The 25,552-nt window shown below is 38.3% G+C and overlaps 1 protein-coding gene across 1 annotated transcript; it reads left to right on the top strand.

Moving 5' to 3' along the window:
* Window positions 1-1,701: 1,701 nt before the first annotated feature.
* On the top strand, window positions 1,702-24,197 carry ICOS (inducible T cell costimulator). Its single transcript, XM_047722903.1, has 5 exons — window positions 1,702-1,816; window positions 17,706-18,044; window positions 18,962-19,068; window positions 20,101-20,185; window positions 22,156-24,197. Exons 1-5 carry the CDS (start codon window positions 1,759-1,761, stop codon window positions 22,194-22,196), a joined length of 630 nt encoding a protein of 209 aa, XP_047578859.1. The 5' UTR covers window positions 1,702-1,758; the 3' UTR covers window positions 22,197-24,197.
* Window positions 24,198-25,552: the final 1,355 nt, after the last annotated feature.

Consider the following 25,552-nt stretch of genomic DNA (forward strand, 5'->3'; position numbering starts at 1 on the left):
CCACAGCTGAGCTCTAGAATTTGTGGTAGCTTTTATCAGATGAAATTAAGAGCTTTCTAGACTTAATTCCAGAGCTTGGCTACAACAAGGTTAGAAAAAATCAATTATTCTCCACTGTCTCCTTTTGGCTGGAAAAGGACTCCAGTACCATGACCATGGGTCTGGAGGCATTTCCTCTTAATGCTATCAGGGAGTACACTGGAAAGGAAAAGAAGAAGGAAATCAGGGTAACAGGTTCCCAGGGGTCTTGGTGGGTCAGTATTTCCTGGTCAGGCTAGTTTAATACCTCAAATAGTTTCTTTCACACCCACTACTGAGGCCTAGGAGCCCTAAAAAAAAAAAAAAGGTCCTTGGGGAACATCAGAGACTTAGTGGAATCACTGCAGGATCAGCCTCCTACCTTATTTGTGCAACCCCTTGGCTCTGGTCCAGGAGCCCCCATTGCTCTCCTAGAGCTTCACACCTGGATTCTGCTTCAGAGGTCATACATTGAACTGAAACCTTGGTTGACCTGACCTCCTGATCTCAGCTTCTTACCTGGATGTCCCTTCTACAGGCTGACAGTTGGTCTTGCCCTGTTATTCCCCAGAAACCCATCCTGGATCCAGCATCTTGGAAGTGGTTCAGACCTCCAGATGGTTGGCTTGAGAGGCTCTACCCCTTTGGTTATGAGTGAGGACTCTGGAACTAGACTCTCCAAATCCTGGCATTGCCACTTACTATTTGATTTGTGCCAGTACTATACAACTCTATGCCTCAGTTTTTCTCATCTGTAAAATGGGAGATTATCAGTCCCCATCTCATAAAATGGTTAGGAGAATTAAATGAAATAATGAAATTATATATGTATATATGTATAAAACGTAATATAAATTCATATACACAAATCCAAATTAATATAGTAATATTAGCTATTTCTATTCTGTTTTATACATATTAAGTATATATGGTTTTACATTTAATTTTATGCATGTTTTACATTAAGATGAATATTCCATATAAACACTTACATACATACAAATCAGCTTATTTATATTATTATTACTATTGTTGTTATTGTCTGTTCTATCTCCCTGCAGAGATGGAGAGACCATGGGTAGGCTTTTCAACTTTCTTGTTTTCATCTGAGGCTATAGGCACAGAATTCCTGGTTTCTACAAACTCTGCTGTAATATGCAGGACAGAGTTTAGTTTTGATTAAAATAGACCCTATCATTTGGAGAATTACAATCTGCAGTGAATGTGATATAAATATTTCTCTGATTCCTACGTCTCTCTTCTTCCAGATACATCTTCATTTCCATTTCTGTAATAATTCCCTGTTTTTCTTGTCTTGTTTCAAAGGGTTTCTATCTCTGGAGCAAATCGTGGAAGATAGAAAGGTATCAAAAAACATGTTATTTATCATGTGGCTATTTTTAGATCCTGTAATCCCCAGTAACTACTGATTCAGTGGAGTAGGGTGGCTTTGAAAATAGGCATTGCCTCTTTCCCTCGTTATATTGGAGCCAGAATGAGGGTAACGTTTCCCTCTGTTTTGAAAAATTTCAGCAATCCAATGGATTAAACTAAACCCCTGCAAACAGTAATGCCTCTCACATAGTCACTGACATCAATGGAGAGACACCTCCTTGCCTTGATGGTAAGTGTCAACCCTCATAAAACCCACTTCCTTTCCAGCAAATAGAAAACAGTTGAGAACATGAATTCACTGTCAGCTTTGAACACTGGTGAGGACTGCATCTGTTTCTGGCAAACATGAAGTCAGACTTGTGGTATTTCCTTCTCTTCTGCTTCCAAGTTGAAGTCCTGACAGGTAAGTGGCCCATTGATTATTTCTTATTAAATTATTATTCAAGTGAACATTAAGAAAACCCAAACGGAAAAAAAAAAAAAATCAGGCACCCAATAAGAGGGCTTTTTGTTTGTTGGCTTTTTCCTGTGTTTTGTTTTGTTTTTGTATTTTTGTTTTTGAAAGTAGAAACAATTGCAGAAGAACCCCAAGTCCTCGGCTCGGGGAATCTGTGTTGCCATGTCACAGTTGATGGCATTGAGTTTGTGTTGCTTCCTTTGATACTGTGTTTTTTAAGATGAAGAAAAAATATTTCATCAGACCATTAAAATTTTAAATTACTTGCTTGGAGTTACCTGTTAGTGGAGAAAGTAGAAGAGTGGCTTACTGTTCTCAGAGAAAGATGAAAGGTAAAATGACTTGTGTCAACTGAATGAAAGTAAAATAGTCCTGGCATCTGGGCTGGGAACTCCTTTTGAAGGAGAAAATAAAACGGAAGGGCTTTGAAAAAAAGAATTTCGATTTTAATCTTATCTGGGTGATCTGTTGTCAGAAATGTCCAGGCTGCCACTGAGTTTTGTTTTGTTTTTGTTTTTGACACAAAGTGTCGGGGTCCCTCTAAAAGGCCAGGCAGTAGCGGACACTGTAAAAAGGCTCCCTAGACCCTGGAGACATTAAAGAAAAACAAACCACTATTCTGAAGTCCTCAATTCTTTCTTAGATGGTATATATCAGACTATTTGAGCAATTTAAATAATGTGACCTAAATGTGACAACTAAACTGAAAAACGTGTTTCTGTTGCTTTTTACTTGGTACATTTTTGTATTACTTTTTATCTTTCACTCTGAGTCATGTTCTCGAGGCTGGCAAAAGCAAAGTGAAATTGTATTAAACTGGAAAGTTCTATTAACACTAAAAATGAAAGAAGAAATCTAGTAGGTATAATCTTGCCTAGACATAAACTTAGTAGTGGTGCAAGGAAATAGGGTTTACTTTTCTCTCCAAAGAATTAAAACACAAAAGCAGATTGGTCAAATGTTTCATCTTCTGGTAGCTCAAGGTGATTCAAATGCACTTAAATAAAGAGGAATGAAGAGTGAACAATTAGAGTCTACTTACAAGTTCCAAAGTCAGTTTGGAGGGTTACTTGCTTTTTTATGCCTTGACTACAACCCAGTAAAATCTTCTAGCAGCATGAATGACAAATAAATAGTTTTGGAGCTAGCTGATACTCATTTATTCATTCATTCTCTTCTCTTTTCATTCACACAACACCAAGCACTTGCCATGCGGGAGGTACGGTGCTAGCTGCTGTGTGTACAATGATGAACAAAACCACATCAGTCCCTGCTCTCAGGAAGCTAACTGAATGGCTGGGAGAGAGACATTAATCGAATAATCCCATGACTTAATGATAATTACAGGCAGAACCCAGAGAATGTAACAAAGAAGCGTCTCTAGCCTGGGCCTGTTTTGGGGTGAGGTTGAGGAGTGGTGTTCATCAAAATCTTTTCTGTGGCAATGACACTTGAATTAAGATTTGAAGGATAAGTGGAATAAATGGGAAGGATAGTGTATGTGGGGGAGGAAGAACATTACACACCAGGAGAAGAGGAAGTGCAAAGGCCCGGTGGCAGGAGGACATGAGATAAGGTCAGGGAACTATAAGATGGCGGGTGTTCCTCAGCACAGAAGGAGATGGGTTTGGGATTGTACAAGATGATGCTGGAAAGAAAAGCAGAAGCCAAGGACCACTTAGACTATATGGGTCATGTAATGGATTTTGGATTTTTTCCCAAGAACATTGGTATAAGTCATTGAAGGGTTTGTACTGCCAGAAGTTATCCCAATATGCTAAACCCATTTAGGCACCTACGGTTGCTGATAGTGTGCTTATTATCAGCTTTAAATTTGAATTAACAATTGTGTTTTTTTCTGTGGAAAGATAGATGGAAGGACAGATCCAACCTAGGTAGAATATTTCAAGTTACTAGACTAAGCTGCTGAAGACACTGTGCTTCTAGAATCATATTCATCATGGGCTCCAATGGAATAAAACCAATGTTCACTCTCACCACTCAGAAAACTATGCCACATGACAAGCCATTTGTTGGTTTGAGGTATGAGTGACTAAATGGAGATCATAAATTGTTAACCTTCTCCATGTTCAAAATACCATTAGGATGCATTTATCTAGCACCTACCCGTTCTTCAAAGCCTACACCAAGCGCTTGCAGGGTTTTTTCCTTTGGCATAGTCTTCCCAACTAAGTAGGTTTTCTCATCCCCCCAAAAGGTTAAGTATTCTTCCTTCAGTGGATGTTTGAAGAATCTCAGACCAGGAAAGGCTAAGTGATTTGTTACATAGTAATTCATGGCAGAACAAATATTAGAACACAAATGTATCTGACTCCAATATCCATATGTTCCACATTGCACTGAAGTAGCAAGAGATAAAACATAATCTTAAAGGGGAGAAATTCTCATCAGTGTTACATTTGGTTAGTGAGTTATTAGGCAGGGAATCTTGGTGATTTCTTATCTATTGTTCTTAGTGTGAAATTTAACAAAGCCATCTTCTTTTAATGATTCTGGAGCAATAGGAAGCTCTTGTTTGTAAAAGGATCTGGGAAAAATGTGAACCTCTACCTCCATTTATTTATTTATTTTTTTTAAAAGATTTTATTTATTTATCAGAGAGAGAGAGGAAGAGAGAGCGAGCACAGGCATACAGAGTGGCAGGCAGAGGCAGAGGGAGAAGCAGGCTCCCTGCCGAGCAAGGAGCCCGATGTGGGACTCGATCCCAGGACTCTGGGATCATGACCTGAGCCGAAGGCAGCTGCTTAACCAACTGAGCCACCCAGGCATCCCTCTACCTCCATTTAGAAGACCCTCTTCCTACACCCCAGTGAGAAGCATGCTGGTGACCTTATGAATTCTGATTTTAGAAAGACCACTCTGAAATCAATGTGGAGGCTGCGCATGAGTGGGAAAGACGGAAATCAGATGGTGCTTAATAAATGTGCATGTCTCAGAGTGTGTTCTGGGAGGAAGCTGGGAGGATAACCCTCAGGTTCATTTTGAGCCTCGCTTTTGTTTCTAAGCCTTCCAATCCATGATTCCGGAATTCTATCACCCCAAGAAAAACAGCCCTTTGGTGTCTGCAGATTGGTTCCTCCCCAGAGCTCAGAGAGAAGTCTGCTGATCTGAGCTGACCTCCAGCTCCTCCCACAACTCCTTCAAGTATTCATACTGGATTTTTAAAAATCCAAATCCTGGGGCGTCTGCGTGGCTCAGTGGGTTAAAGCCTTTGCCTTTGGCTCAGGTTGTGATCCCAGGGTCCTGGGATCAAGCATCATCGGGCTCTCTGCTCAGCAGGGAGCCTGCTTTCCCCTCTCTCTCTCTCTGCCTGCCTCTCTGCCTGCTTGTGATCTCTCTGTCAAATAAATAAATAAAATCTTAAAAAAAAAAAAATCCAAATCCCCCCCCCCGCCCCGCCCCAGCCCCATAGAAGAATTCAGATCATTTCCATTCAGTGTGATAAGTCTGTACTTCATTTTATCCCTTCATTGTTATGCTTATTTCTATCTATCTTTCCTCTTTTGCCATTTTATCTCTCTCTCTTTTTTTTAATCTTCATCGGGTTCTTTTAACTTTCCCTCTTTGCCTCTGTAATTTAGAGGGTAGGCTACAGCTCTTAACTGAGTAAGTCATTATGTTCGGAGCATCTTGAATGTCTATATTTATTATTAGCTTAAAATAAATAATAACAATGGCCTTGCCTGATGTGCTGACCTCACACTCCCCATTGACCTGAGAACTTCTGAAGGTTCCTCCTGTTCCACTCTCATGCTGCCCTGTTAGTGCACCCCAGCCCCAATCTTGGGCTCTGTTGAAATAATAATTACAGATCATCGCTAGTTTCCTCTTACAATATTACTCTTCTGTTTTAAGAATCCCTTCTTTATGCTTCCTTCATGGATTTTCAGTGACAGTATCACTCTTACTTTCTGCTCCCGTTTTGTGATCTCTGTTCTGATACAGTGATCGGTAGCTTCCATTATTTTCCTCAGATACCCTGAACTCTATGAATTCCAGCACAGTTAAGAAGTCTTTCTTCTACTCTGATGAGTGACTAATATCTTTTCTGGGAATAGGATTCCTGGACTGACATCTTTTTTCTTAATGATCTGTGGATCCCCTCTGTGGTCTGCTGGCTTCTAGAATGGCAGGTGAATAGTTTCCTGATAGGCTGATTCTCGTTCATTTGTAAGTAACTTAAAAAAAAAATTCTCTAGAATCTCATATGCTATTTATTTCAATATTGGAATTCAGGAATTCCACCAATATATGCCTAGCTTTGTGAGGATTTTCATGAGCATTGCTTGGGACTGGGTGAGACTTTTCCATCTGTAGACTTGGTGGGGTTTTTTTGTTTGTTTGTTTTGCTTTTTGTTTTTTAAATTTCAGGGATATTTTTCTCCCTGTAGTTGTCTGATCATATCTTTTTTTTTTTTTTGTCTTTTTCTCTTCTTTCTAGGAATACCTATTATTCTCACAAAAGATCTTGAGTGCCTTGTTTTTTCATCATTTTGAACACAGTGGCTTTCATAACTTGCCATTGTTATTAGCAACTCCTTCAGGTGAAATGGAATATTATAGTTTTTAAATTGCTAGCAGCATAATCTCATTTCTTGGTAGAAACAGAATGTAGGTGTGTAGAGAGGACCTAATTCTCAGTTTTGCTCACTGTGAGGTACATAGACTTGTTTGACTTAAAAAAAAAATGGCCTCTATATTCACAGTTGCAAACTGTGCAAAACCCACAGCTTAAGCTACCTTCCTATCTTAAGGATATACATTTTATATGTAAAAGGATTTATTACACTTTGTAAATTAAAAAAAATTAAAAATCATCTGTTGCATTCAATACCCTAGGAAAGGGCTACATTTACTCAATAAAAGGTATTTCTGTGCTACCACTATTCTAATAAATTGAGTCTACCAAATGGTACTTTTTGGTCATTCTAAGTAAAATAAGACCTTTGGCATTTGAAACTTTCTCATGAAAACTCAAAACTATATTTTAGAAAGTGGAACTTAAGTAGGTAGAAAATATAGAACACAAATGAAAACTGTTAGTAAAAATATGATTTTTTTCATTGGTTTAACATGTAAGGTTGATGAAAACAGACCAAGATCTACAAATTCAAAGAGAGTCAAATGTTGGGGAAATGGGCTTTCTCTGGGTCACATATAATGCATTGATGCCTGTTTCTACTTTGCTTGAGGAAAAGCTAAGAAAAATCAAGTAGTCTTTAGGGAGGACGACAGACTCAAGAATTTTGATTCTGTCAACCACTTGATCTGATAGAACCTCTTGTTTGTCTAAGCCCTGTTGACACAGGCATGGCACCTTCAACAAGCAACTGAAAATGACTTAAATGTTGCTGTTTTAAATTTGAGAAATCAAACTTTTTGCAGCCAACATTTATATTTTTCTAGGACTCGGCACCAAAAAACATCCATTCATAGAAAACAACAAACAAAGCTTCTAGTGTGCTCATAATTAAAGTTGTGTTTATTTTGTACTCTCTAGGTCTAAAGCAAATATCTCATAGTAGTTCCTGTTTGTACTTATTTAATGATGATGAAAGTTTGTGTATGTGAATCCATATTTCTACATGTCTACAGTCAGATAAGTTTCAGAATAATCATTAAAAATTTAGACCCTGTCAGAAGGAGCTAGACTTTGCTACAGATTCAAATACATGGGACAGCTCAACACATAATGGTTGATGAATGAGGATGTGTAGAGAAATGAGTGTCTTCACAAAATAATTTCATATCTAAGAAATTATTTTATATATTTTTGGCATATGATAACTTTAAATCACAGAATACATATGAGGCATCAATCTAAATAGTACTTTAAGTACTTAGGACATTAATATACCTAATACATCTGGAAGGAAAAGAAATACCTGAACATAACTATCCAGTCAAATTTAATGTTAAAAGCTTCTTCTTTGCTCTTTCTTTCTTTTTTTGTTTTTTTTTTTTTGTTTGTTTTTGTTCTTTAGCAAGTCTCTTTAGCTTTTACGCTGTAGCTTCTATAAAGTTAGGGGGTTGGACTAGATTTTTGGACTAAAAAACTCCTTAAGAATGTGGATTCTGGTCTCAGATTGTCTAGGTTCATATCAGGGTTCCACTATAAATTGGCTCAGTAGCCTTGGGGCAGTTATTCAAGCCTCAGTTTCCTCAAAATAGAAAATCTGACATAAAAGGCTGTTATGAACATCAAATATTCATATATTTCATTTAATGCATTTAACACAGTATTCAAAGCATAATAAACTCTCAAGGCTTACAAGTTGTTGTAATATTATTATTTGGAAGCTTTTGGAAGCTTAAATATTCATTTAACTTCCAGACTTATTAGGCTTCAGAGAACTGGTTGAGCATCATTAGTTTGAACCTTTGCCTTTGGACTGGAGAACAATATCCAGTAAATGAAGTCTCTTGCTCTGCTTTTCTCATTCTTCTCCTCAGTCCATTGTGGGACATTTGCCAACCAGGCTCAGTCTCCATGTTTTTCTATGCATCCATTTATTTCATTGAGCCTCTAATACGGTCCAGGTCCTGGGATGATTTAGGTGACCATACTACAGTACTTATCTTTGTGAAGCTCATGTTTAAATGAGGAACACAGACAAAATAATTGTGATCTAAGCCGATAATGCATTAAATATATTGGTGTAAACTAAGTGTTATTGAGAGCATAAAGAGGAGTCTTTGAGGTCTCAGGGACCTTAAAAATGGTTCTTAAAGCGTGATGGCAAAAAAATGAATGGGGTCTCTAGAAAGATAAATATGTACTGGGATATTCTAGTTTATGGGAATAGTTTAAGGATGTGAGAAGAATTGCCAAAAAGTTTAGCATGGCTTGAACATATGTGGTCCACAGATTGTGAAAGGAGTTTGTGTAATGCTAAGACAACTGATTTTTTTTTTTTAACCTCATAAGCCACCATCTAATAGAGACTTTAAGCTGGGGAGTGAAATGATTTTTAGAAACACAATTTTGAGAATAGCATAGAGGCTGGACTTGGAAAAGGAGAGAACACTCTTGAGAAGGTTAATCAAGAAGCTTCCATAGATGAGGGAAGATAAAAAAGTTCTTAGATTGGCAATAGGAATAGAGAAAAGCAACTGAATTCAAGAGATATGTTGGAGCTACAGTCAGCTGGACTCGGTGGTCAATTGGGACTGGAGAGTCAGGAGGGGTCAATTAGCGACTCCCTTAAATGATGAGGTTTGAGTTTGAGAGGGAATATTGAGTTCAGGGTGGAAATGTTACTCTTGATCATCAGAAGAAACCAGATGGAGATGTTAAAGGAAATTGGAAATAAGGGATGGGAGACAAGGGAAGGGGTGTCTGAGATAAAGGCGTGGGTTATTGGAGTAGAGATGAGAGCTGGAGCCTTAAATGTAACAAGTTCACCAAGCCAATGCTTTCCTTGTTTCTGTGCCCAAAGGGCTTTAGATAGCAGCTGAAGGATGGGAAATAATGTGGATATTTTTGGTTGCTAATGAAATTCTTTCTCCTCCCCTTTCTGTGGAAGAGACTTGGTTCATTTAATCTCTTGTGATTTCCCTGGTAGGACAATTTCAAATCAATGACAATGAATTAACTAACAAAATAACTTGTTTGAAAATTAACTACTTCATGAATATTTCTATAAAGTTTTATAACCTATTTGACATTCTTCCATTTTCACAAAGAAAGTTTTTGCTAGAAGAAAATCAGTCTATTATTTCTTATTATATATATAATAAGATGCACACTTGAGAGGACCAAGGATTGTTTTTATTCCTCCATACAAAGTTCCTTGGAGAGTAAAAACAATTCACACATTTAGTGTGTTTGTGTGTGTGTGTTTGTATGCTCTTTTGTTTTTTTTGATTTTCTCCTCACTTTTCTTCTTCACATTTTTTATCTTTCTCTCCTACAAATGTTAAGAATTTAGATCAGAATGGGCACCTGAATGGCTCAGTTGGTGAAGCGTCTGCCTTTGGCTCAGGTCATGATCCCGGAGTCCCAGGGTCAAGTGCCCCATTGAGCTCCCCACTGAATGCGAGTCTGCTTCCCCACTGACCATTCCCCCCTCTCATGTTTTCTCTCTCTCACTCTTGCTTTCTTTATAAATAAATAAATAAATAAATAAAATCTTAAAAAAATTAGGTCAGATTGGGTTTATTTTGGCTATCCTACCTACTGACTTCAATCACTTCTTTAGAGTATGGATGCCTTTGAAGAGTAATGTAAGTATAGAAATGATGCATGTATAAAAATCCAAGTCATAGCCAGTAGACTTACAAGAAATGACAATTCTTTTATGAAAGGTGGAAAAAAGTAGTAAATGCAGATTTTTTTTAAAACCAAAATTTCTTAGTAAAAGATCAAATGTAACAGAACTTAAATAAACATTGCAATTTTTAGAACTTCACCTCTTATGTCACACTCATGTGCTGTGCTAGGCTAAAGCTTATTGTTTGATTACAGAAAATATGTTTAATAAGCACTATCATTAATTGCAAACTCAGGAGATCTTATCTATCACTCAGATCTTTGTGAAGGTTTGTGGTTAGTCTGAGTTGAGGAGAAAAAGTCAAATTGCTGATTAGTCTCACACACTCTGCAATTGTGTGGATTTTTTCTAACATGTTTTTGCCAAAAGATTTTCAGTTGAGGATAACACAACTGCTTTTAAAGAGTCCTGGCAGGATGGGTTCTAGCAAGACCATCGGATACTGAAGAAATGGAAGAGTTTAGATATTAAAAGAACAAATTTACAAATAAACTTTCTGAGCCACAGTACAATTCTCAGGTGAATGATCTTTTCTTCCAAGTTTTTTTTTTTTTTAACAGCCTCCATACTGCCCTCACTCTGGAGATATGAATGTTCTTGTCCCTTAAACAATTTGAAAACCTAAAGAAATCACCTAAATATAAAGACTCTGAATTTACTCTTGGAAACATTAGTCTACTGATGTCAAGAGTAATGTTATAAAAATCATAGCAACAGTTAACAGGTTGGAACCTCTATTGGGAAGGTGGTACCCTTTAGATATGGTAGTCAATGTGATTTGATTAAAAAGACATAGTACCTGTTTCCTAGAGTACTTATAATCTAGGAGTATCGACAAGAAGTATATAGATATGGTAACAAAACAAAAACCGATACTTAATATTCAGATTTTTAAGACCCGTTACCAGGATTCAAGAGAACATATTTTTATTGTGTTTTTAATAGTGGAGTAAATGCTAAAAGATATAGTGTGGCATTTTATTACAAGTCACTAACATAACATGCTGTGGTTATGAAACATCTGGATATATTGGAAAAATCATTGGTCCAGGGGCCCTTATTGTGGCCATACATTGGGAAAATTTAAGAAGTGTGCACTCTGGAGGATCTAAATAATCAACCAGGCTTAAACTTGTCCTCTCCTCTATAGACAAAAAAACAGTCAAGAGAATCGTCAATTATCTAAACAAGTCTTTATGAACCGAATGTATATTTACAGATAAAGAACCCGTTTCTTCGACGCTCAGACAGAATTTTCATTAGAATCTGACATTCCATTTCAGGGGATTGATTGATTGATTATACATTTTGCTTGATTATATATTTGCATGTACTAGTTTCCAGAAGAAAGACAATGTGACATAGCTAATCACGGGATCATGTTCCAGCTATGAGCTCTGTAATCCTGGGCAAGATACTCACTTTTCTGCTCCTGGTCTAGCTTGATAAATGTGAAGATAAAATGAAAGGCTTAACTGGATCATATCTAAGAGACTTTTGGTTTTTACATAGTTTATTCTATTCATCTCCCCCAGATTTATAACATCACTGAGATCTACATATTCGTTTGTTCATCTATCCATCCTTCCAATAAATATTTATGATGACTTACTACATACAAGGTGCTATTGTAGATACTTGGGAGGGGTTGATGAATAAGATCAACAAGGTGCCTGATTTTAAGGCTGATCAGGTTATGGTGGGGTAGCCAGACAATAAACAAATAAATAAATAAATAAATAAACAAACAAACCAGATAATTTTAGATAATAATAAATACTTTCCCTCAGGTAAGTATGACAGAAAATGACATGGGGTCTATTTTGGATTGAGTGGTCAGTCAGTGGCCGCTGAAGAAGTAAGAAGCAGTCATGTGAAGATCTGAGAGAACATCCCAGGTGAAAAACCAACAAATTCGAAGCCCAGGGGACCAGTTGCTTATGTTTGAGGAATAGAAAGAAGTGCAGTGTGGCTGCAGTTTAGTGAATGACTGGTGTAAAATGGTGTTAGAGAGGTAGGTAGGGCATGCAGGTCATAGAAACCAGGCTAAGGAGTAGGATTTTATTCTAAGTGAGATATATGTTTTAAAAGCAAGGGAGTGATATTATCTATGAATGTTAGAAGATCATTCTGGCTTTCCTGAGGAGAATAAATGGTAAATGGGCTGGAGTGAGAGCAGAAAATCAGGAGACTCTTGTAGTCCTGCGGAGAGAGGATGCTGGTTTGGCTCAGTTGAAGTTTAGGTGCAAGAGTAGTGGATAGACTCTACCAGACATAAAACAGAGGTACAGGAAATTAGCCCTTCTTCCTGTACACAGATTTTAATATGATCTTATAAGAATCAGTCTGTAGTGATCATGAAGTATCTAGCTTCATGTGGTTGCCTGTTTCCATGATACTTCCCTCAGTTGTTGCTAGTGGCACTTCAACCTTAGATTGAACCTAGAATCTTTTATGCACCTAAGAAGTTGTATAGCCTCAGACAAATAATCTAATCTGTCTGAGTCTTTAGTTGTCTGAACAAAAGATTTAGACTTGCTGTATAATTTCTAAGTTTACCAGGTCTGGTTGTTTATGATGCTGGGTGGAGTTTGAATCATGTTATAGGAAATGTGAAGGAGAAGGTGTTTATGGGGCTCTGAAACATGGACAGTTGTCTGTGAACACCTATGGGTACTGGAGATGGAGATGGGATATTAGGGAGGATGAGGAATATATCAAAGACTGTGAGAAGGGATATTTTCGAGCATGATTTTTTAAAAGATTTTATTTATTTATTTGACAGAGAGAGAGAGCGAGAGAGTGAGTGTGCATGCACAAGCAGGGAGAGTGGTAGAGGGAGGATAAGAAGCAGACTCCACGCTGAGCAGGGAGCACCACATGGGGCTTGATCCCAGGACCCTGGGATAATGACCTGAGCAGAAAGCACATGTTTAACTGACTGAGCCACCCAGGTGCCCATGGAGGATGATTTTATATTAAGAGGTGATATATGAAAAAAAAATTAAGCTGAGAGAAAAGAAGAAAGAACAAAAAGAAAGAGATGGGTGAGGGGAATATTCACAATTTTTAACTTCCAATATGGCAGAAGAACTGACCCAAAACATCTGATACTCAACCAAAACAAACACCGGCTATAAAAATTGGTGCTGGGATACCAGCACTCATGGTTGCATGTTAGAGTTGAGATGAGAACATCCAGGGAGGGTGAAGAAAAGATTCTAGCTGTTTCTGCAGTTTAAGAAACTAATACATTCAGGTTTTCTTTATATTGTCTGCTGATCCACTAAACGCTTTAGCCATGGTTATAGGGATGATCGCCTTTTGATACTATTTTTTCACATGTCATCAAAGGCTAAGGAGCATTTGTAATTAGGTATTTCAGCATATCTGTTCTACAGGGTCTACCAGGTAATTAGGAAATAATTGGTTCAATATCATACCTGACTCTTTTAATTGAAAACATTCAAATTGCAGACTTAGAGTTGTCAAAAGCTTTTCCAGATGAAAAACCTAAGCACTGGATATGTAGAGACACAAGTCAGGTGTCTTATCACTACGTTTCATAATAAAAAGCTCACCTAGGAAGTTTTTATAAAAATTTTTTGTAAGATTTTATTTATTCCTTTGAGACAGAAAGATACAGAGAGAGAGCATGAGCAGGGGGAGAGGAAGAGGGAAGGGAGAAGCTGACTCCCTGCTGAGATGGAGCCTGATGTGGGAGCCCCACGTGGGGCTCAGTCCCAGGACCTAGAGATCATGACCTGAGCTGAAGGCAGATGCTTAATCATATGAGCCACCCAGGTGCCCCTCACCTGAGAAGTTTTTAGATTAAATATGAAAAAATGAAGAAGTCACACTGTCCAGCAGAAATGACACTTTGGAATCCCCAGTTACTCCTCTAATGTCAATGGCACACGACCTTGGCACTTATCTCTCAAGAAAAATTTAGGTAGTCTTCTTAGCCCTACCTAAATACTTTCATAGGGAATGTGAATGTCTCATTCATTTTTATTTTTCCTGACTCTCTGGAATCCCTCAGTAAGATGCTGGGACAGAGAGAATTATGGGAACAACAACAAAGTCCTAGATCTCTTAGTTGTTTGCAGTCTCCTCTGGATATACTTTGATCCTGGATCCCTAGAGAGTAAGTGTTGGAAAGAATTTTATGTTTTGGTTTTACTTCTTTATTTCTCAGATCAAGAGGCTGAAGTACAGAAGGGTACCAGAGTCACAGACTTGCTAATGGCAAGACAAGAATTTTCCTCTCATTTCCTCAGGAATCACGACATTGTACTTCCACTACTCTGCACTGCTGACTATTACATTTCATCTTGTGTTGGGTTACGGGTCATAGTGTGGGCCCAGGGTGGAGAAGGAAAGCTGCTGACAAAACATCTTCAGAAACACAGGACAGTGCATCTCTGTCTATGTGTTTATATGGTGGTCACAGTCACTTTTGCTCCAAGATCTCTTTGTGGCTTTCTTGCTCTCATTCTAAAGTCCTTGGGAAATGTGCTCTGAACATTTCTAAAGAAACTGAGAATGAGCCCACTGATTTTATCATTGGCAACAGGCTATAGAGACATAAACATCAGAACAATAGTCATGCAACATCATTTACTTTCAGATAAATAAGTCCCAAGCAAGAAAGCCTTTCTTTGAATCTAATGGAGACTACACTTAGGCTCATGCTATCCATTTTTTGCTTTTTTGCCTTGTGCCTACATCGTTTCCTCTATTTTTAAAATGAAACAAGCATTATTTTCCTTCTATATTTTTAATTTTGTATTCCAGAAAAAAAATCTATACAGAAAAGCAAACATAAATGTACAACTTAATGAATCATTGTAAAACATTACTACCATACTCCCATAATCACCACAGCTCAAGAAATGAAACATTCTCAGCACTCAGAAGGCTTTCCATCCCTGTGTTTTCCTTTCTGATTCCAATGCTTCCTTCCCTTCATACCAGATAGTTAGGCTGCATTTTGTGATATCTGTTTAGGTTACATATTGCTTCTATTCTTTGAGTCATTATGTAAGAGATAATGTGCATGCTTCACTTATTGAGGTTTTTCTTAATATATATATCCTTTGCTCTTTTTCACTTTACTTTTTACTGTTAATGTTGAGACATCACTTGTTAGTCTAATAGCTTCTTCTCTGAAGGTAATCAGTCTCTTTTCTATGGCTTTTTAAAGTCTTTTTTTTATGGACTTTCATTATGATTTGTCCAGACATGCATATTTAAAAAAATTTGCTTGTGATTTGTTGGGATTCTTAATCTGGATGAGGACTGCATTTTGAATAATTTTCCAACCTAATTTTCTAGTTCACCAATTCTCTCTTTAGCTCTAATATTCTTTGAACCTATCCTAATCATAGTTACTATGTTTTTTTGCCAGTTCTACTTGATTCTTTTTAAAAATTAGTTGTTTTTTTAGTTTCCTGTGCTTTGCAGATATTATTATAAGTTTCTCTTTTATTGCCTTAAATGTAGTAAGCTCAATTGTTTATTTTGGGTATCTTATAATTCAAATATATGTTTTTGGGGGGTTTGTTTCTGTAGTCTGTTGTTTCTATTGTTTTGTTTCCTTGCATGTCATTGTTTTTAAATATTATTTGCAGATAGGATTTGAGGCTTAGGATGTAAATCTCTTCTTCCTGGAATAGTTGCATTTTTACTCTCAAAAGCCTAAGGGTAATAATGATCCAAATTATCTTAAACAAAATTCAAGGATTTAGGTTTTCTGGACTATTGAAGCGATTTGAAGATGAGCTATAATCTGCATAAAAGCTGGGTTTCTTCTGGCTTAACTGTATTCCAGGACGGGAACCCTTTGAGACCCCAATTTGTTGAGGAGAAGCTCTTTAGATTTCTTGCTTTGCAGATTCTAGGAGTTGAGACATACAAACAAAAGCTTGAACTTGGCAGAACAGCAAATGCTCCCAGAATAAAAGCAACTTTTGAGCTCTGCTCTTCTCTCTGGAGTCTGGTTCTCCTCTTTGTGAAAACTTGTTAAGCCTTTTTTAAAAATAAAATATTTATTCATTTGATAGAGTACAAGCAGGGAGAGTGGCAAGCAGAGGGATAGAAAGGGGTAGAAGCAGGCTCCCTGCCAAGCAGGGAGCCTGATGTGGGGCTCTATCCTGGGACCCTGGGATCATGACCTGAGCTGAAGGCAGATGTCCAACTGACTGAGCACCCAGGCACCCCTAGCTTTTTGATAATATTTTTAGACCTTTATGTTCAGCGTTTTTGGTTGTTTTGGTGTAGGAATTTGTTTGGATCTGGACTGCCGTAACTGAAAAACTAGAACATTTGTACATATTTTCACAATCAAATCCCCAAGTGGAAACTCTATTTCCCTTGTAATATGAGAGCCATAAGTTAGACTATAGATATTAAGGAAAATAACTGTGCTAAATCTTTTTTTTTTTTAAGATTTTATTTATTTGTTTGACAGAGAGAAAGAGATCACAATTAGGGAGAGAGGCAGGCAGAGAGGCAGGCAGAGAGGCAGGCAGGCTCCCTGCTGAGCAGAGATCCCGATACAGGGCTCAATCCCAGGGTGGTGAGATTATGACCTGGGCCGAAGGCAGAGGCTTAACTCACTGAGCCACCCAGGCACCCCTAACTGTGCTAGGTCTTAAATAAAATCAAGGCAACTAGTGCCAGCAGAGTTGTGGCAAATGAATCCACCTGCCCAATGCTAGTCCTCTCACAAATGGGAGTTCGTTCAGAAAGCAGTGTGGCAATACATAGTGTTATAATCATGTTTAAGCATTTTGGTGACGTGTCATAAAAGCAAAATGCTAAAAATAACCATAATATTCAATCTTAGTAGAACGCTTTAACAAATTATGTATTAATACTATGTCCTAATATGTAGTCATTAAAAAGGATACTTGTGACATCTATATAAAAAATGGGACATTTATGATATATCATTAAATGACAATAGCAGGACACAAAGTAATATGTTTGTTGTATATATCTGGAAGGTAAAGAGCAAATACACGTAAATAGCATTCCTATTTCACTGTAGGGCTGGGCAACTTTTTTCCCTTAAACATTCATTACACTTGTTATATATTCTTTTTAGGAATAAAGGCAGAGAATTCAAAACATAAACAAGAAACTGTCATGCTAATAATTTTCCCACATTTATTTGAACAGTACTCCACTGCTAGCATTAATTAGGATGGTTTACTATATATTTATTTGTTTACCATCTGTCTCCAATATGAAAGGGCAGGCACCATATCTGTCTGATTATACTATGTAAATATATTATTTAACATATTACATATTATATATTCATATATAACAAAAAATTTTCTGTTTAGGATTTTTCCCCCCCAAGGGCACAGTTTTTTCTTTGCCACGTTCTTTTGGTTTTAAAATTCTTTTGTTTTGATTCAATAGAGGGGACTGTATGAAAAGAAGACATTACTTCTGTGTTCAAGTATAATTATTAGAGTAACATCTTCATTAAATGTCACTTTTGCTTTGTTTTCTTCTTTTTTATTCAGGAGAAATCAAGGATTCTGCCAAGTCTGAGATGTTTACGTTTCGCGATGGAGGTGTACAAATATTATGCAAATTCAGTGATACTGTCTGGCAATTTAAAATGGAGTTGCGGAAAGGGACGGAAGTGCTCTGTGATCTCACTAAGACAAAGGAAAGTGGAAGCACAGTGCCCACTAAGCATCCAAAATTTTGTCAGTCTGAGTTATCGGATGATGGTGTCTCCTTTTTTCTGAATAACTTGGACAGTTCTCATGCCAGTTACTATACCTGCCAACTGTCAATTTTTGATCCTCCTCCTTTTCAGGAAAAGAACATTAGCAGAGAATATTTGAATGTTTATGGTAAGACGATGTTTTTCTTTCAGACTCAAGAGTACATTTGCACTTTTAACAACTTTTCTCAAGAATGTAAACATTCAAATAAGTATCTTTTGTGAGTTCATTTTGTTGCAATTGATGACAGTCATTTATTATGAAAATATGCAAGGGATAACTTATTAATAATAATTAATATTAATCAGTAATATGCAATTTGGTCATGTAGACTGCTGTGTTAGAAATAGATCATGTTGTCTTTAAATTGCATATGCCATTAGAAATCAGGAAAAAAATGAAGACAAATTACCTAAATCCATGGCTTCATGGTCATTGCCTCTATTCACATAAAGTTTAGGTTTTGGTTTGTGGAGTGAAATAATTGAAAACAATAGTTTTTTTTAATTGAAGATTTTACTTATTTATTTGCCAGAGAGAGTGCATGGGAGAGAGAGAGAGGGAGAGAACAAGAGGACAAGCAGGGAGAGCAGCAGGCAAGAGGGAGAAGCAGGCTCTCTGCTGAGCAAGGAACTCGATGGGGGACTCGATCCCAGGACTGTGGGATCATGACCTGAGCTGAAAGCAGACGCTTAACCAACTGAGCCACCCAGGCATCCCTGAAAATAATAGTTTTATACCATTGCTGTTCCTAATTGCTTTTCTGCAAAAATATAGACCAAAAAAGTCCTTTCTATTAACCCATTATAAACCCATTTATAAACATATATGTGCATAGAGTCTTTTAGGTTTTAGCTTTTAAATTCTTGCTGTGGTACTGAGAGGATGTTATTTACAATTTATTGGATTCCATGATTGTAATTAAGCCAAGCTTCATTTGATCAAATCGCTTTTAAAAAATTTGGTAAAAGAACCTGTGATTCAGGACTGAAAGAGGAGATTTGAGTCTCTCAGTTTTCCCTTAACACATCTCTTTTCCAATGCAGAATCACAGACTTGCTGCCAGCTGAAGTTTTGGTTACCCATAGGATGTGCAGCTTTTGTTGGAGTCTATATTTTTGGATGCGTATTTCTTTGTTGGCTTACAAAAAAGGTGAGCGATGTCTATTTTTTCTTGCATTTGTTTTTACTGAAGAATATCAGTAGTTATTTACTCATCAAAGCACATATTGCTCTAGCCAGAGTAATTCGATTAACAGACAGACAATTTCTTTTCCACAAGATATGCCTACTAATTAAACTACTAACTTGGCAGAGAAGCTTTTTTATTTTACAGCTGCTTCAGTCTAAAAAAGGATTTGATGGCTTACAGAGGGAGCTGTTATTGTTATTATTCAAAGAAGAGAAGGGAATTGGGGCCAAGAAAACACAAAAAGGCAGGACAAAGATTGAAACATAAAAATAGATGCTTCTGATTTCTAAGAATTATTACAGGCAGGCTACATTTGATTTTAAGTTTCCAGAGCCAGGGCAAAGATGAAACCGTCAGTTTTAATGTTTCCCTGAACTTGTCAATTGAACAATCAGTGAGAAAGTCTTATAAGGTTCCAGTAATAGCTGAGAAGGAAATGACCGGCTTCTCCCCATGGTAAGTTGTTAGGACTCCGTTTTTAAAGAACAGCACAGAAAAGCTAGGGAGATAACTCAACAAGGACAAAACAATCTCTCTGTGCTGGGGATGTTCTTTCCAGCCTTTCACAATAGAGGTTCTCAATGAAAGAAGTTAACATCATTTTCATATCACACAAGGATACTAATACCCAAGTATATCCACAGTGTGATCATTGACCAGACCGTGGGTATATCTGTGCCAGAATGGAATTGGGAAAGAAAGAGAAAGAAGGAAGACGGTGAGATAGGGCCCATGATCTAAATCTACAGAGGAAGAAACAGTTAAAACAAAAATGAGGAAGAAAATTGAGCAGAAGTCTCTTTATTTAAAGCCCCTTTCATATTGTTTTCCCACTTAGCCACAAGTCAGGAGCCCGAGCCATAACCTAACACTTTTGTCACATACCACTTCAACCAAGAATAAAAACAGTAAAGGAAAAAAAAAAAAAAAAAAGACCAGGGACGGAGATAAGGAAGAGCAGATGACAAACCATGTTTCTGACTTTTCTTCCAGAAATATCGATCCAGTGTGCATGACCCTAACAGTGAATACATGTTCATGGCAGCAGTAAACACAGCCAAAAAACCTGGATTCACAGGTACCTCTCCATCCGGGGCTTTGGGCAGAGCAGTGTGTTCTTCACATTAAGTCTGGAATTTTCATTTTTTATTTTAGAGGAAGGGACAATGTCTCTAAGGCCCAATTTTAGATTTTCCGAGAAATTCTGAATTTTCACTTTAAGTTTTTATTTTCTGCAGTACATTGAAAACAAACATTAAGTCTGTAAACCACTATTAAAAGTAAACAAGCAGAAGATTCACAAGCCACTGTTGTATCAAGGCAGTTTTCCAACTAGTATCTCAAAAACTGAGATGATTCTAAGTCTTCCTTGGTAACAAGTTCTTTAAGTCACCTGATGAACATTTACTAGGTTTTGATGAAGTGCAAATTACTGAGTTGAGGCATGGGAGATACACAAACATGTAGAGGAGTGTTTTGGGCAGAGATTTGGAAGAAAGATCTGGACTGGTGCTCCCCAGGGCAAGGAGGAGGAGTCGGGGAGCCTGGTGTTATTCTGATGAAAAGAAAGTACAAGATCAGAAAATCTGGCTGACGGCACAAGGCCAGTTAGGCGTGACTTTGCTTTTTTCCATTCAGAGTGAACATTGCCAATTTGAGGGTCGCTAAGCATAGAGCACCTAGAAAGTTTGAAGCATCCCTTGTGGAAAATTATAAGTCCTATCTGCCTTTGAGGTTGGGATGAGTTGAAGGACTTAATGAGGAAGTCCCTAAATTTTTGCCACCATTCAGTGGTGAAAGACTTATAGAAATGGATGCAAACAGCATTTGTAATCATGGACTTAAAGCATGGGAATGGAGTTAATGCTCCTTCAGTCTAACTCTTCATTCATTGGGTGAGAGAATCAGTTACGTCCAGGGTGTTCAGTGATTTCTTTTGCTCTCTAGAGATTTCCTACCATAGCTTTGTGACTAGCAAAGAGCGTGTGTTTCATGGCTTTGCTGTTGAAAACAACAACTTTTCTTCTAATCTCCCTGCTGATGATAATGTGTCCATTTTAGCTCAGATCCCTGAAAGCAGACCCTGAGACAGAGACTTGAGTTTATAAGTAGTTTACGTGGAAGGTGACCCTAGGAAAAAAGGGGTGAGAGAGCAGGGAGTATGAGATAAGCAAAGAGGAAAAGCAAATCAAGGTTGTATTACTGAGATCTCAGCTGGAGGCCACAGAACCTCTGAGAAGTGTTCAGATGTCTCCCAGAATTGTTCTTCTCAAGGATGGCAGGTGAGGTATCTATCCACTGGCTCAGGGTTGCCTGCCAGAGCATCCTGGAGCAATGCTCTATGCTTGGAACAGTGTCTCACAAGCCTTCAGAGAAAGCCCTGAGGTAGAAAGCAGAGAAATGCATGGTGGCGCTCTTGTGCTAGAATGGACAGCATGTGCCAAAGTGTCTACCCAGGCTGTGGCTGAATCAGAGGTGGGAAGTTTCACACCTCACCTACCAAGTGTAATAACTGAATATGACCAGAGTGCAAACTTCCTGAAGGTAGGTAGGGTCTCTCTGTATTCTGAAACCACCAAGCAGACACAATTTCAAGAAGAGCATGTCTCAGTTGCCAATATTTATTGTATGATAATTATATACTTAATATCATGCTGAGTAATACAGTAATATAATGCTGAGTTAGGGTCATGCTTGACGGATTACTCAGGGAGGGGGAGAGGGAGGGGAGACTCAGGACAGTCTTCGTGTTCAGTCTGTAATGTCATTGGGAAAGCTGATGTGTTTGCAGAGAGGGTGGAATCATGTGAAAATGTCAAAAGTACTCAATTAAGCAAAGTGTAGCATTCAGATAATGTCTATTGCAAGAGTCAAGAGTGCGCTGGGAAAAACTTCACGGAAAGTGTGGAACTGGTGCTGAGTCTTGAAGCATACAGAAGAGCTTGGATGGCATGTGTGTGTGTACAGGAGGCAGACCAAAGGGACAAACATGTTGAGGGGAATTGGAATAGAGTGCTTTTAAAAAGGTTATGCTGCATGTTGTTACAGGTACGACTCATAACTTGGAACTCTGTGGCACCCAGGCATGAACCATGCTGGTCAGCTCCCCTGTGACATGAAGTGCAAGATTCCCACATTCCCTGGACCACGGAGAGTAACACTTGATTGGAGTACATACATCTTCTGCTGGTGTTTTGTTCAACCTGGATCAGTGACTCTATCAGTCAAAAGGGATTTTAACAGGCTGCTTCAGTACTGTTGGGTTACCAAAACACCTTCTTGCAACTAGTTTTACAGAAAGCCCAGCTCACGTGTGTGCAGCAAACAGACTTCACTGGCACGGAATTCCTATCCTCATACCTGCTTCTAGCAATGCACCAGCAAGTAAAACAAACACATCTACCAATACTTTTAAGAGAGGCTGAGAGTACTAAGTCTGCAAAGCAAATGGGCAGCCAAGGGCCAGTATCTGCATTTCACTAGCAGACTACCTCTTTTTCCTGTAGGAATGAGCATTCCTTTCTAATGAGATACTGGAGGGAGATGCTTCAAAATTAGTTAGTTTATTTCTGAGGTGTTAACATACAACCATACTTTTAAAATACATTAGTACACAGTACTCTTTTCAAACTTCTGAACCCCAGTCTCCCACTCCAAGGTTTAGATGTCCTCGTCTGCCTTCAATTTTCCTTTTTAAAATACTTCTATGCGACCACTTGACAGACATTCTGAGTAAGGATCTAGGTCTACATTTCCCCCCTCTACTTCTCAATAAAACACATATAATACATACTTAGTTGCAGCCTAATGAATACCATTTGCCTATATTCTTCCTATAAGAATATTTTTGTTCCAGAAAGACATCTTATTTTCCCAAATTCAGTAAAAATGATTTACTTTGTGGACTTATTTTGACCACAGTAGTGGTAAAAACAAACAAACAAACAAACAAAACCCCTACACAACAAAACATTGCCCAGAAGCAGAAGGGACTTTATTTTATGATTCTATTTTCTACCATTAGCTATGTTTTCATGGTGCTATTAATAACAAGCCAGGCTGTTTCTGCAGAGCATATTAAAATTGCAAAACAAAAACTACCAAAATCATCTTTCCCTCTCAAGCATTGTCCTGGAGAAAGAGCCAATGATTCACTCAGCAGAAAGCTATAGTTCCTGGCGGTCACTTCCCAACTATAGCCACGTTGACCCCTGGGCTTTACAGGTTGAAATGATCCTATCAGCCTGGAGCAGCCCTCCAGACATGGGAGGGAATTTCAAGGGTTGAGAGACTCCCGTGAGCCAAGGACAACCATCTGCTCTCACCCGCAGTGGCAGAAGCCACCCTGGGGATCACGGCGAGTCCACCTGCATTTGTACTTCCGAGGTCTGGGAGGAAGCACAGATGTCTCAGGGAACATCAGCATGATTCCCTCTCCTAGGAACCATTCAGCCTGGAAAATGGCCCTGGCCCTTCAGGATAGGCTTCCTTTGAATACAATTTCGTTGGAAAGATTCCTAAATACTCATAATATGTGATTGGTCTTAGCTGGGTTATTTTCTCCACTTCCTGTTTGCATGCCCAATGTTTCTGAAGCAGCCAGTGTATGTGCAACGATATTTTTAACTTTAGGTCAAATGGTGTTGTTTAGTAGTTTTAAAATTTGTAGGTGCCTGCTTCTAGCATACTTTAAAAGTGAGACCAGGTATGTCATTATGCACACTTATGTTGTTGTAAGCGTGTATAATGCTGGATGTGTACAGTACAGTACTGCATTTGTAATTTGAATCAAGTATGGGATTCTGTTTCCAGCTGACTTGGACAACCTGGTTGGCTCCGCAGAGGTGTTCCCAGAGTGGCCTGCAGCTTGCTGGATGAGGGGTTGGAGTGGGGAGTGGAGCCTTCATGTGGGGTCCACCTGGCCTGGTGGTCCAAACTGGGGATCTGAAGCATTCTCCTCCTCAGCACTGGACATTTCAAACTGAATTATTAAAAGATACAATTTCTGTGAAATAAAGACTTGTTTTAAGAGGAGCTACTCATGAACTAGATTTTAGCAGTAGTAGGAAACTAAGGAATAAATGTTTGATATTCAGCAACTGAAACTACCTCACAGTGTTTTCTTGGGGGGACAGAAATGGTTGCCTTGCAAACTAGCGCTTGCAAACTTGACCTTCTTTACAAACTAGCGCTTGCAAACTTGACCTTCTTGAAGGTATTATACTGCTCGGAATAGTCCCTCTTTGTTTTTTCTTTTTATTGAAACAACCACAGACTTGTAAAAAAGCTGAAAGTGTAGCAGAAGGACTCTTCTTTTCCTCAGTGAGTTTCTGGCCTAATGCCCTATTCACCTCAGAACAGTGTGTATTTCCTAGAGACAGGAACATCCTTGTCTCCATAACCACGATAGGACCACTCACATCAGAAAGTTAACTCTGATACATTGCTGCCTTCTCATCCTCAAGCTGTATTCAAGTTTGTCTGGTGTCCTCCTGATGTCTTTTGTAGCGGAAGGTTACGTTCAGAATCTCCCTTGGTAATTAGTCGTCATGTCTTTGTGGTGTCCTTCAGTCTGGCAGATCCTCAGTCTAGACTGGCATGGTCTTGACTTTTGAATATTGCAAGCAGTCATTTTGTAAAATGTCCCTTGATTTGGTTTAGTCTGAGGTTTCTTGATAATTAAAATCAGGTTATCGATCTTTGGCAAAAATAGTTCAAGAGCGATGCTGTGTTTTTCTAGCAGCATCCTGTCAGGTGGCTCATGATCTTGATCTATTACTGATAATGTTCATTTTGATCACCTTGACTAAGTTAGTGTCTGTGAAGCTTCTCCACCGGAAAATACTCTTTTCCTCTTTAGAGTTAACAAGCAGTTTGTGGGGAGGTCCTTTGAAACCTTCTAAATCGTCTGTTCCTTGTCAAATTTTCAATGTATTCATTCGTTCATTTTTATCTGTATGGTTTCCTGTTCTATGCAATGGGTAAACATTTGTTATGTAATTATCTTATTTTGATGCTCACTTTATCCCATTCCTGGCCTGCAGGAACTCTGTTTAGGAGTCCTTCTGCCACACCCCCCAACATTCTTTCCGCACTTCCTTGCTTTCTGGCAGAACAAGATACTTCCCGCTCAGTTAGTGTTTTCCCATCCCAGTGCTGGCATCAGCCATTTCTCCAAAGAGCCCTGGTTTCTTTGAGTAGCCAGTGGTTTTTAGAATCCAAGATCTAGGCATTAGTAAATGCTCATTACTATTAGGGTTTCCCTGCTCCTAGGACCTTTGGTGGACAGAACCAGGATACACACACATACACACACACACACAGATGTAAATGTGTATGAATATATGGGTGTATATATGCCAATATATGTATATATAATATTTATATATATTATTTGAGTATAGTTGACACATATTACATTAGTTTTGGGTGTAAACACAATGAT

The sequence above is a fragment of the Lutra lutra genome, chromosome 3 (assembly GCF_902655055.1).
Source record: "Lutra lutra chromosome 3, mLutLut1.2, whole genome shotgun sequence".
Lineage (NCBI taxonomy): Eukaryota > Metazoa > Chordata > Mammalia > Carnivora > Mustelidae > Lutra > Lutra lutra.